The sequence below is a fragment of the Synchytrium microbalum genome (genome assembly GCF_006535985.1).
Source record: "Synchytrium microbalum strain JEL517 chromosome Unknown SmJEL517_scf0001, whole genome shotgun sequence".
Taxonomy (NCBI): domain Eukaryota; kingdom Fungi; phylum Chytridiomycota; class Chytridiomycetes; order Synchytriales; family Synchytriaceae; genus Synchytrium; species Synchytrium microbalum.
The window spans coordinates 1,189,148-1,203,551 of NW_022158350.1; the positions used below are offsets into that span (position 1 = coordinate 1,189,148).

Sequence of the window (14,404 nt, forward strand, 5' to 3'; positions counted from 1 at the left end):
CATGGTTACTGATTTGCTGGTTGCGTCAACTGGTCATGTAAGCTGGTTGTGTGTGATATTTTTGATATCGAATATTGCTGACTTACTGTTATCCCAGGAACCTGGTGATTTGTGTGGAAGATCATGTGAGTGTTGAGAAATTTATCTCGTTGCAAAACTCTAGAGTAATTTCTTTTGGCTGACCTCTTTCCTTAGTCTTGGACGCTCTACTAGAAAGCCAGTCGCGCAAAGAGAATCAAGTATCACGGCTGTGTAATACGCTGTGCTATGCCATATCGTCTGGAGAGGTAAGCCAAGAATACGTCATCTACGGAAACATGACACAAGCCCATATAACTTTTGCCCCTGACCTTAGCTGGTGTATACAACTCAGGCGGACAAAACACAAAGTTAGTCTCAGAAAATACTTTATCACTTTGTACCTTTGATTGAGCAGCTATATTCATATTCTTTCACTCATTAGGATGGTCGCTTATAACTCATTCGCCGTTGTATGATGCTCACGGAAACACACCTTTCATACTTTCAGGACAGTATGTACTTAATCCATTTCCAGCATGAATGCAAAAAAATTGCCGGGAGCGCTCAAAGAATTCTCTTTATTAGAATCAACGTCTCACCACGACTGGACTGTGTTTCCAAACTCTCATCAATTGTAGCCGATCTCATGGAATCCATACCAATCTCATCATCACCTACCAAGACGTCTGAAGGGATTTTGTCTTATGGAGTCAAAGAGTCGCCACAAACAAGTCGAGGCTCAACTCCATCACCACCAATAACAATCGAACCAGTTATAGAACACCCAAGACTTTCAATATCTGAGTCAACGACTACAAGACGCCGAAACCGACAGATATCCATAACTGCCAAAGTCGCTACAGTCATAAGAAGTGCTACAAAATACGATGCTAGTGATTCACCACGGTCGTATTTCCAGTCGATGGCTGGACGTCGTCTTTCTACTATTTCGATGAAACCGTCCTTGTCTGCAGACGAGATATTAACGGCGCAGAGGATGCAGGTTGAAGATGCAGTAAGTGCTGTGTAGATCGCTAGTAACGAGGTGTCTGCAGATGTCTGATTCGGCTTTTCTTTCGCTTCTCAGCATCCAGATCGTCACGTAATGGTATTGGACTGCTCGTCATCCGCCGAACCTCGAATATTATATACTACAGCAGATCTCCGATGGGTGTTCAAAACAAACGAGAAACCTGGTCTATTTGAAACCCTGTTACAAAGAGCACCTGAAGCTGAATTGGGCTTACGACATTCGCTATTCTCGCTCAAGACGACGCAGAGTCACGTTTATCTGGCTGACTCTGGGCAACATCGCTTGCTGAGTTTGTCACCTTTGAAGGATCACGACGGGTTTGGAGGGTTGTTTGTTGCTGTGCTTTCTGGCTGAACGTGTGGGCGTCTCTATCTGTTTAGCCTTTTTTAATGTTTCCTTATTAAACGCCTTTCTTATCCTGATACTTGAGTTTTGCATCCGACTGAGTGTGATGGATTGTGTTGATTTTCAAAGAGCTTATGACAGTTTGGTCAGCAGAGTTTGACTCAGCTCTGGCCAGCTCCCAGCTGAGTTCATATTTCAGGATTGGACGTCTGGCCTACCAAAAGTCGGGATTCGATCGGCAGTCGAAATGTTCTAACATCCGCTCAACCCCTGTTCGTATCCACAGAGCAACGATGGAGCTTAACAAAGTATCTCGGTCCTTTGAATGGCCGGACATCCGTCGAAGATCTGGCCCAATCACGGTTGAACAGACCTGGTTCTTTGATTCGAGGGTGACCCTTAACGTCTCCGTTTCGAACAACCACACTCCTTTAAGTCCCATCACGACCCGCATATTTCTTGAAGTCGATCGCCAGATCTTCAAGGAGCAGACTTGGTCTTGTTTCTTAATATTGTGCTTTGCTACAACTTTTAACCTTAACAATTCGACCAACCTTGCCAATAACTGTAAATCAAACTTCATTTATATCCCTCAATACTCGCACATCAGCACTACAATATTACATCGGTACAAAACTCACCTAATAATGGATTTTGGATTTACCGAGGCTAAGCGATGGCAACCATGTACTGGCTCCCACGAGACAGTCAATTCCAAGAACGCTGAAGATGGTACGCGTTGAACATGCTTTTCGGTGTCGGTTGGATGATCTCTCTCTAACTCATTTTTCTCATCTTGTTTGAAATTAGAACGTGGTGTATACACATACCTAGGACTCGATATCCCAAAGTCCAGGTCTCCCCGACGACTGTCAACGGATTCAGATATAACTGCTCAGTCCTCTCCAGCAACACCAACACCAAGTGTATCTTCAAAACACATCCGACTGCTTGATCAAACCTACTTCAACCAACTGGTACTCTCCAATCCAGAAGTTTTGAGACTGTTTCAAAAGTAAGGGTACAAGGCTGTTTTCTTGAAAACCATTGTACTCATTGAAACGTTCCTCTTAGTTTCGTGTCTTGCAGAGGAGAGGAGCTTGAATCCGTGTATGACTTTTACACCAAAGTCTATCACATTGGGTAAGTTGCCACGACCACTTGGTGTCCTTAAAGATCATTTTCTTTTCATAGTATTTGACGTTGTCTAACATAACTCCACCTTGATTAACAGACAACAGCACTCCGAAATCGCTATGCAAGTTCGAAAAGTCTGGGCTGACATTGTCGGATCCCACAGTAGTCACGATATCGGCCTCCCAGATGATATTCGGATCCTGGTACGTCCAGAACTACAGCCTCTTTACGCCAAACTGCAAGAATTAAGTCGTCACAATCCACTTGCTGCGGCTCAAAATCATGCTTTCGAGGTAATTTGTGGTTTTGGTACAATCCATGGATCCTCTGTATCGATGTGGCTGACTGTCTTGTCTCAACCGTTTTAGGCATGGCTCAAACCCGTATTTGAAGACTTTCTCGCCAAAGTCATCCTCTATGATGCCACGCAAACAGTCAATATACCGCTAAGTGACGAAACGACTGTAGTGGAACAATCTCGTGGACATGGTGTTGCTTATTACTTGGTCGATGCTACATCTCAAGAACCTGAGATTTCAATGGTTACTGACTTACTCGCTGCCTCAACTGGTCATGTAAGTGTTGTGATGAGATTTAGTATTGCGCTTTAGTGTATCCCTCACACAAATTACTTTTAGGCACCGAGAAGTATGTGTGGAAGACCATGTAAGTGCTTGAGAGCTTGTCTCCTTCAACTGCAGAGACGAATTCGTTTTGCTCATATGTCTTTCTCAGTCTTAGACACGGTTCTGCAAGGCCAGTCGCGCGAGGGCAATCTATTTTCAGGGTTGTGTGATACTCTGTACCATGGGGTATCATCTGGAGAGGTAAGCGCAACATCTTTGATCATCTCGGCAACATCAGTAATAACTCTGCTGTGTTTTGCTTAGCTGGTCTACACAACTCAGGAAGACGAGACACAACGTATGCCTTGTACAATTTATCATTTATTCTATAGTAGTTGTCGAGCTGACGTTTTCTCAATAGGATGGTCGCTGATTACTCACTCTCCTCTATATGACGCTAATGGAAACACCCCGTTTATCCTCTCAGGGCAGTAAGCATATCACTTCATTTGTATGAATGCATGAAATGAAATAGAAACAAATCTTTGCATTGCTCCTGTAGGATCAACGTTTCACCTCGACTGGACTATATCTCCAAACTGCAATCAATTGTAACCGATCTCATGGAATCTAAAGCAACAACGGACGAACCAGTCAAGAACCACCCAATTCTATCAACATCCGCGTCAACGCCTTCTAGAGGGCCTGCCAGGAAATCGATAACTGCTAAAGTCTCGGCAGCCTTAAGAGGTGCTGTATCCGGCCATCGTCCTTCTACTCCTTCGATGAAGCAGTCACTGTCTGCAGAAGAGATGCTAAAGGCGCAGAGGGTGCCAATTGAGCAAGTAGTAAGTGCAGTAGTTCGCCTGTACCGATGGTTTGATGTCTAAGCAGACTTTCTTGTTTCACAGCATCCAGATCGTCACGTAATGGTCTTAGACTGCTCATGTTCCGCTGAACCTCGAATCCTATATGCCACCAGTGATCTAGGCTGGGTTTTTAAAACGAACGAGAAGCCTGGTCTGTTTGAAATCTTGCTACAACGGACTCCCGAAGCTGAATTGGGTTTACGACATTCGCTGTTTTCGCTCAAGACTACACAAAGTCATGTCTACTTGGCTGATGCTGGACATCATCGATTACTGAGTTTGTCACCTTTGAGGGATTCTGATGGGTTTGGAGGCCTGTTTGTTGCGGTGTTGTCTGGTTGAGCGGGTATGGGTCTCGTGATCTAGTTGTGCTTATCTTGTAGTTATGTTTCAGTGATAAAATCCTTCCCTCCTCTCGATACTTGAGTTTCATCTCACTGTCTGTGAATGAATGTTTGTGCTGCTTTCAAGATGACTCGCCTCAGTTACCGTCCGCTCTTGTTTGCTGAGCATCGTTTCAGTGCCAAACAAGCCTACCAAAGGCACCCGTTGGATCGACAGTTACAGTTTGCCGACTCGATCGTCAGTTTAAATGATCTGGCTAGCAAAAGACCCCCATTCGGACATGAATATCCTATCTTAATGGGGTCTAGACCGTTTGAAAGGGCTGAATCATTTGACGATCCAGACCTCCGTAAACGATCTAGTCCAATCATGGTTGTGGCGAGTTGGTTTTTCGATCGAGGACGACCCTGAATGTCTCCGTTTCGAACAAACACCCTCTGTTTAATCTTATCAAGACCCACTTTTAAGGGGCCGGTGTCTGTCAAAGCGGTAGACATTTTCTTTACCTTTTGATATTGTGTTTCACTACAACAATTGATCTTTACCCAATTTACCAAAGCTATAAAAGCAAATTAAATACGCCTTTTCTTTCTCCTGCTCTCATCAACGTCGACACTACAAGATTTTAATTCATGCAAACCTCACTGAATAAATGGATTTTGGATTTACAGAAGCTAAACGTTGGCAACCATGTACTGGCTCCGACGAGACAGTCAGTGCGAAGCACGCTGAATATGGTAAGTTGTACACTGTTATTTTTCTCAGCTAGACACTGAATGCCGCTGTTGTTCTTGGGTTGAAAACTCTATCTACTTCACCTTACACTTATTCGTATTCTTGTTTGCTATTAGAACGTGGAGTGTACACATACGCCTTGAATATTTCAAAGTCTAGATCTCCACGCCGAATGTCCACAGACTCCGACGTCACTGCTCAATCCTCTCCTCTAAGACCAAGTGCTTCTCCAAAGCGCATCCGGCCATTTGATCAAGCTTATTTTAACGAACTGGTGCTCGGCAATCCCGACACTGCGAAACTCTTTCAAAGGTATGCCTGCCAATCTGCTTTGGTGCAAATGTTGTATATTCATGCATTTCATTTTCCCCTAGTTTCTTGTCTTGCAAAAGATTAGAGCTTGAATCCGTATATAGCTTTTATACTAAAGTCTACCAAATCGGGTAAGGATGGTATTCTTCATGTACTTTTTGTTTTTGTTTTCACTCAAGGTATTTGACTTAACTTATCTCCACCTTTTGTTTAGACAACAGCACCTAGAAACCGCCTTGCAAGTTCGCAAAGTGTAGGCCGACATTATCGGATCTCCCAACAGTGACGATGTTGGTCTCCCAGATGAAATTCGGATCTTAGTACATCCCGAAATAAGACCTTTCTACGCAAAATTGCAAGACTTGAATCGTCAGAATCCACTTGCGGCTGCTCAGGATCATGCTTTCGAAGTAACTTGTGACTTTAGATGTACATTCCAGTGACACCCTGTATCAAGCTGACGTTTTACTTGCTCATGAACGAATAGACGTGGCTCAAACCTGTATTTGAAGACTTTCTCGTCAAAGTCCTACTTTATGACGCAACTCAAACAATCAATACGCCTTTAAGTGATGAGACCGTTGTAGTGGAGCAATCTCGTGGACATGGCGTTGCATATTACTTGGTTGATGCTCCGTCTGAAGAGATTGCGATGGTCACTGATCTACTGGTTGGATCAACAGGTTATGTAAGTGATCTAAAAATTAGTATTGCGCTCCGGTGGATTTCTAACATGAATTACTTTAAGACACCAAACTATCTGTGCGGAAGACCATGTGAGCGTCTGAGAAATTTGATCCCTTCAGAAGTCGAAACCAATTGTGTTTACTCATCTCGCCTGTTTAGTCTTGAACACTCTTCTTGAAGGCCCATCTCGTGACCAGAATCTAGTGGCGCGGCTGTGTGATACTTTCTGCTATTCGATATCGTCTGGAGAGGTATGCATAGAAAGTTTGGAAATCTTGAAAACAATACCTTCAGTAACCTGCGTTTGTTTTAGCTGATCGACACAACTCAGGCAGACGGGACACAACGTAAGTCTTTAATTCTCTACACTCTGTTCCCGTCGTTCAATGCCAGTTACTAGGCTGACTTTATCGCTTTAGCATGGTCTCTGATTACTCATTCTCCTCTCTACGACGCACATGGCAACACACCCTTCATACTTTCAGGACAGTACGTGCCTTGTCCCAGTCTAACTAAATGATCATGAAAGGAACTAAAACCAAACTTTATCATTGCTCTTGTAGAATCAACGTCTCACCACGACTTGACTGTGTTTCCAAACTCCAATCGATTGTTGCCGATCTCATGGAGACTAGTCCGCTGTCGTCATCATCAACCAAAAGTTTTTACAGGATCTCCTCCAATCCTGTCAACGAGTGGCCACAACCAAGCCGAAACCCAAATTCACTGGCACCAAAAACAACAGAGCCAGTCGAAGAACACCCAAGAATGTCAACATCAGAGTCGACTACTTCAAAACGTCGTACCAGGATATCCGTTACTGCTCAAGTCTCGGCAGTCTTAAGGGGTGCTCTGAAACACGATGGTGCTGATTCACTACGTTCATTGTTTCAGTCGATTACTCGGAAATGTACCGCTCTTTCGATGAAACCGTCACTGTCTGCCGAAGAGATATTGGAATTCCAGAGGATGCAGATGGAAGACGCAGTAAGATTGTTATGTGCCTCGTATCTCTGCTTTGTAGTTTCTTCTAACCACCATTATTTCCGCCTTCTAGCATCCGGATCGTCAAGTAGTGGTTCTAGACTGCTCGTCGTCCGCAGAGCCTCGAATCCTATATACCACATCAGATCTCCGATGGGTGTTTAAGACACACAACAAGCCTAGTTTGTTTGAAACGTTGCTGCAACGAACATCTGAAGCTGAACTTGGATTACGACATTCCCTCTTCTCACTCAAGACGACACAGAGCCATGTCTGCTTAGCGGATTCTGGACAGCATCAATTGTTGAGTTTGTCGCCTTTGAAAGATCATGATGGGTTCGGAGGGCTGTTTATTGGTGTGTTGTCGCGTTGAAACGTGTTTGTGCTATTTATCTAGCTTGTAGTTGTGTATCTGGAATGGTTCGTCTGGTTCAGCAATGAAACCTTCCGTTGCTTGACTCGTGCGGAATTGGCGTGTAAAGGCTTGTTCTGGTATTCTCGTTTGCGGCGCACCATAAAAAATTCGGTCATTCTTGATGAATCGCCTTGGCATACGCTCGTGATTCTATGGAAGATGGAAGGATCGTCATATCGCTCCGGGTGAAGCTTGCGTCGCCGAACAAACAATAGACCAAACACTCCAACAATCACAAACATACCAACTACTCTGCATCAAACCACATAATAAAGGATGGGGCCTCTAAAGCAGCCTCAGCAGCAGACTGCAGCATTGCCTTTGAGCTTTGTACGATACTTTGGAGCTAATAATCAACAACCAAGCACATCGTCAACATCAACACCATCAACATCATCTTCAACATCAACCATAAGCAATAGTGGAAGGAAGCAGCAACAACTGCAAACGAGTCCTCCAATCGCATCCAACTTCTCATTTCGACCGCCTACACCTTCTCGAGTTCGTAAATCATCAACTGTAACGGGACATCCCACGTACATCACCTAGCAAGGAGATTGAAGAAAAAGAAGAAGAAGAGGATGATGATACAAAACAACAGATACAAGTGAGCCAACCTAATAGTGGTGTGAACAACAACAAGAAGGAGAAGACGATGATGATGAAGAAGGCAATAAAAATATGTTAAATGTTAAATGAAGATGGGTTGATACAACAACAGGATCATGCTGGTCAAGATGGAGAAAAAGATCCTTTGTGGATTTGAGGATGTCCCCGAGGTTATGCAATCGTTAGCTCATGGTAGTCTGGACTCGTTACAAAACCTTCCATTCAAATGGGGCAGGTTGAGTGAGCCGCCACCGATTCCACTCAAAAGCCTTAGAGAGCTGCAATTGAGTCCTATCATGATAAACTCACAGTGTCTCGGTGAATGGAAGTTGTCGAAATGAGACTCATCCATCTGACTGTCGCGAAAACCGATTATCGAGGTCCACATCCTTCCAATGTTTGTAATTTGATTGCAGGTAGCTCATCGACTTACAGGAATTTTACTTGAATGGAGTTGGACTAATAAATCGACCCATCTTTCTCCTGCCCTTCCGTAAACTAAACATCTCGAGATGACCGTGCCATGTGCTAAACGAGGTGATCTTCTTATATTTATAGAAAGTAGCGGATCACAACTTGAACGACTGCATTTAGATAACCATGATCCTGAAAACGTCTTCGAGTATAATATGATACCAATATGATGTCGTATCGGGGTTACTTTAGCAATACGGAACCTTGATGTAGACCGTGATTTATTATATGCCGTAGTGTCGAATCTCTACAAGTACAAAAGATCACGCTCTCGCTGCCTAGTCAGACCTTGTCTGCTACCGCAATAGCAGAAGCTGCGAAGAGAGAACATTCAAAGGGGCTCCATCATGTAAAATATTATTAAGAGGCCAGAATTTGGACATCCTGACTACGTTAGAAATAAGTGGTCCGTTAGCACGTGGTCTCACGGCATATTCATCTGTAAAAAACTTTCGTGCTCGTTTTGATAAGGCTATCAAGGGGAGGATTGTTATGGTGAACATGTTTCATCCAAGATTTGGGGTGTAAAATAGAGATACAGAGACAACTATTGGTCTTCTTGGTGGTGTAAGGAGGAGGAGACGATGGAGGCTACGATGAAGGGTGAGGAGTTGAATTTAAATGGAGTACTCGGGATGAGAGGAGGGTGGGTTTGCTAGTTAGATTGTGAGGGTGGTAATAAAGCTGTGTAAAAAGGCACTCATAAATCCAAACCCTTGTAGCAAATCATTATGTATCAACATTGTAGCATGCCAATTATATTGAACATTCAGCAAATAGACAAATTTGTACAGAGAGGAACTTGAAATTCATGAACAACAATTGCAGCTTCCGCACAACACAAGACCTTGGGTTCGCAGACAACCTAGGATGTCCATGGGTGTGTTGCTGTCCCCCAGAGCTCCAGCGCTGTACAGGCTAACTTGTATAACGCCTTCCCAGCAAAGTTATAACCTCCCTTTGACCTAGGACAACGTTTGACCACTCTTGCCGGGTATGTTGAAAATGTCAAAGCTTTCGTGAACAACCAGTAACCCGAAGGTTGAGATGCAAGAATAGGGGTGCGAGGACTGAGCATTTCTAAACCCAAATGAACGTTTTGGGTTTTGCTCGGTTACCTTTGCCACTCAACAGAGTAGGTTTAGAATCTCGATGTCAGATTTGGAGGCAGTGGTAAAGAGACGAGTGTCGAGCAAATGGCACACCTTTCCAGCTGTATAAATGAAAAAAACGCAATTCTTACATGCATCTGAGACCACCTGCGCCTCTTGATTTGACTTGATGTTGAGATAGCATGACTATGCTTAGTACAGAAGAAGGCGTCAGATTATCAGATACAGACGGGTGTAAATTGTTTCAAAAAGTTTGCATTCAAAAAGAAGATATTCGGAGCTTCACCTTTGTCCTCCCACTCACGTTACCTCGGTCTAAATCTCAATCTACAACTCAGGCCCACAGTTTTCAATAAAAGCACTGGTATGGCCCTCGAATAGACAATCTCAGCACGGCCCGAGGCTTGCTATGCGCTCTCGACACCTGGAAACACCCGCAGCTCTCCAATCTGTATAGCACCCTTGTGAAGGAAGGCGTTGTGACTCTGGTTTTCGTGTTTCAAGGAAGCATGTTCCAAAGAGATCAGATCGTCGACGCATCTCCTATATCAAAGCTGTAGGCGCTACAAAGAATTCAGCTTCATGAGCGGAGTGGCTCGTAGTATTAAGAAGTCTGCTTCATACCCAAACACGATGGTTGTGGTTTGTTTTCAATCTTTGACAATACTGGACGCGTTCACGTATCAAACGTCCACTATTAGTACCATTGTAGCGTAGTTAAATCACGTGTTCGTTGACGTGTCAAGTTATATGTTGACACGACAAAAATTTGAATTCCCACTTTTGCAACTGTTTCAGCCCAAGCTTCAACAGCAATTAATTTTGAGATCATGTCGAGAACTCTCCATTATGTACGTTGCATATTCACTTGTTGTTAATCGCTACTCAGGCTTGATGACTCAAGGTCTAACTACCTGAAACCACCACCTTTTTAGGTTTTTGAAGCTGTCTTGCTAAGTGTCGCTTTTTCTGGAATACGCAAAGCTGGAGGATTTGGTAAGCTCGCATATTCTATCATCGTTAGAGCGATTCAAGCCATTGTCTTGTTGCAAGTCAATCTCACATACTCAAACATTTGAAACAATTCAGAATTCCAAACTCGCAAGATTGTCGAGAATGAAACAGCTCGTGGAATCATAGATAACTATTTCGCAATTGGGGACTACGTTGTTGACAAAGGAATTGATTCGATGAAGAACCATCCAGGTTGGTACTTTGATACCCATGTGTTGTTATCAAGTGACCCAAAAACCTCATACTTGTCCATGTCTTGTTAGACTACTTTAAGAAAAAGTGGTGATTTGATACCTCAAGCGGCAGCATTCTGGAAGACTATTACTACTACTGCTTCCAAAGTGTTTAATATCTCATAGTTACGGGATTCGTTGTGTTGTACAAGACCGTCTCAGTTGTTTATATACATGGTTCTGAATACGAGTTTCTTTATTAGTTGCTTAAAAGTGATTATTGCTATTGGTATCAGTTTGTTTTACAACATGCTCTTGCGAGCATCTTCAGTTTTCTGGACATACACTAGGAACTTGTCGGCCCAGTTTGTTGCATCTTTTCGGCCCAGGATCAGATTCACACATTCGGTAGCTGCTCCCCATGACGATTGGTAACCGTATCCGCCTACATTGAGAGTATTTATTTCTGAGCAAGGTATTGTGCTAGACGACTAGGCTACCAAAAAATAGCAAATACGACATGTTGGAGCAACCAGTCAACTAGTACACGTACCATGACCATAATTATTTGCAAATATTACTTCCACCACGGTATCATCAACCTCCAGCTTGGCCTTTTCCACAGATACCTTCACTTCTCCCTTTCGCGTAGGCCGTAATCCCACACTATGCGCTACAATCCGCAGTGGCTTTTGCGTCGTTACGAGTGGTGGGTATATAGCTTTACACCGGTTAACAATAGCACTAGCTATGGAGTCCAACGGACTCAGGTTCGAATCATGAGAATAATACGTCCCTCCCAAGACACAGATTCCGTCGTTTCTCGGTATGATGTATGTCATATCCCGTTCATTATGGCCCGCTGAGATGGTGGTTTTTACATGTGGTGCGAATATTAGCACTGTTTGTCCTCGTGTCGGGTACAGAGCTGTATCGTTTACCAGTGTTACCGATCCTAAGCCGGTACAATTCACCATTACATCACACGGTGCAATCATGTATGCTTCAGCAAACGAGCTGATGCTAGCATGATGCAATCTCCCACCGTTATAGTGGAAGTGGTATAACAAGAATTGCAGATATATGGGCGTGTTGAGAGTTATTGTATCAAACTTGTATCCGAACGTATGTCCTGCTGGGAGTTCGGAAGCGTCTAGCACCTTATAGTTGGGTGTGAGGTTATGAAACCAAGGTTGTTCCTGCTTTGTCAGGAAGTAGTGAAGACATGGTACTCTCATGATCCCCGATGAAGCAATGTTTGCCAGGTTCCATAGGATTGGGAATGTGAGACCCTCCATTCGGGTCACAGCATCTTCAATGTGCCCTTCGCTGCACCAGTTTGCACCTGCTTTCTATCGGGAGGAGATGACGATGAGTGTTATGAGGTGTATATAAGCGATTTATAAGCAAGACACAAAAGCAACGTGCGATACAATTCACACAGCATGCCAGTCGACATCTGAGCTTACAGGTGACGTGTACCGCAGATCCGAATCGAGCTTGAGCGGCGATGATTTAGACACGATAGTGACGTGATATCCAGAGATTTGGAGTAATCTGTCGGTGTGTGCGTCAGGAAATGACCAAACATTGGGATTCGACCAAACTGTTTACATTGCCGTCGTCAGTCCAGAGACTCCAGCTCCAACGACAACAGCTCTCTTTTCGCTCATGATTTTCAGTTCCGCAAAAGACTCTCTTCTCTTGGAATAAGGTGACTTGATTCACTTTCTACAATGTTGAAAACAGTGAGCAAACATTCCACACTCCGTCCACTACGACGTTTACAATAACTTGACCAATTTAAGCAAATAGACCGATGTGTATAATGCTCTAGTACCTGGCTTCAGGCTATTCAGCTCGATTCACCGTCGTCAAAGATTGTAACAATGCAAAGTAAGGCAAATACGAATTGTGAAATTGCTTTCGACGCATTGTAGATTCATTTGACTAACACGTATATATTAGTACTGTAAATTAGATTGAAATAATTTATAACGCGCCTTTATATTACCATTCCTCGAGGATCCATCCCACACGCACATCCACATCAACATCAAACATGCCTATACTACCATCCCAAATACCAAACCCCCTTCTTAAAGTGGGACACGTCCCGAATAAAGGTCGCTCATTCATTGCATCACGCGCTCTCGCACCTGGATCCATCCTCCTCAAAGTGCTTCCGTACGCAGCTGTCCCTGATACAAACCATAAAACCCGTGTATGTGCATACTGTCTGACTCTAAACACACCGCACGCATTCATACCATGCACGTCCTGTAATATCGCCCACTACTGCTCAGATACATGTAAATCGCGAGATTGGACGTCGCAGCATGAACTCGAATGTAGTCTTGTACATAGCTTGCATCACGAGGATGTGCTTGATGTGCTGAAAGAGGACGGTGGTGATTATATATTGGACTTTACGTGGTTGCTGATTAGAGTCTTGATTCGACATTGTCGAGAGCTTCAGGGTGGGATGAAACAATCAACAGATAGCAACCATCATATGGGGACGTTTGCAGACGTATGGGATATGATTTCTAATACGGAGAGTTTTCCAGCTGCTAGATTAAAACAGTTTGCACGGGTTGCCCAAGTCTTGGCAACCTTTACAGAAGCCAAGTTATGGCCATTGCTGGATGGACACCAGAGGGCTGGATTCTTGCCTGCCGTAAAAGTAGATAACCGTATAGATCTGAATGATATAGTAAAGGAAACCGCTGGAAGTAATGGCCAAAAGATTGGTCTTGTAAATCAATCATCACCACCAACAGCCAGTCTAGTAGCCTCATTACGTGAACTTGTATGCAAAGAGGAATGCAACTCGTTTGGACTATACACGTATGCCTTTGAAAGTGGTCAATCTCCCCGCCAACCATATGGACTAGCTCTATACCCAACCGTCGTATACTTTAATCATTCATGTCAGCCTGCTGTAGGACACGTTACAAAACCACATCAGTCGCAGAATAGTCACAACAATGGTAGCAATAATCACTCTATGCCATTCGCAGGCTCACATGCCGAAATGATTTTCTTCAACTATGCGCAACTGAGTGAAGGTGATGAAGCTACTATATCTTATGTCGATGTGGCTGATGAAGAAGCCGTTGTATCAAATGCAGGTGTTGGTAATAGAGGAGATGCCAGGAGAGAGCTGTTGAAGGGATACTTTTTCTTTGATTGTGATTGTGAGAGGTGTGAAGAAGATGGACTTGTGAATAGTAAGACAGGCAGTGTAGCTGCTGCTACTGATGAGGACAATGCTAGGACGAATAATAGTGCTATAACAGTGGGACATATAGTATGTGGAAACAAGAACGGGTGTCGGGGCTTTTACATTCCTAAATCACTGGTAGTCAAGGACGACAGTAGCAGTGATTGGGTTTGTGAAGCGTGTGGATATGTATATACGCATAAGGACGAATATATAAGTGAAAAACGTGTAATGAAGTCTGACCTTGAGTGATAAATCGAATACAAACTATCTATGCATGTACCATAACTCATGAACTTGCCAGAACGTATCCACACGACGCACATGATTTCACATCTGGGAATGTC

At 43.7% G+C, this 14,404-nt stretch overlaps 1 protein-coding gene across 1 annotated transcript; it reads left to right on the forward strand.

Moving 5' to 3' along the window:
• Positions 1-12,893: 12,893 nt before the first annotated feature.
• Positions 12,894-14,309, forward strand: SmJEL517_g00301 (uncharacterized protein; the record flags this gene model as incomplete). The annotated part of the gene is made up of 1 exon (XM_031166231.1): positions 12,894-14,309. The coding sequence occupies one exon, from the start codon at positions 12,894-12,896 to the stop codon at positions 14,307-14,309; it is 1,416 nt and encodes a 471-aa protein (XP_031028031.1).
• Between the last annotated feature and the right edge of the window lie 95 nt (positions 14,310-14,404).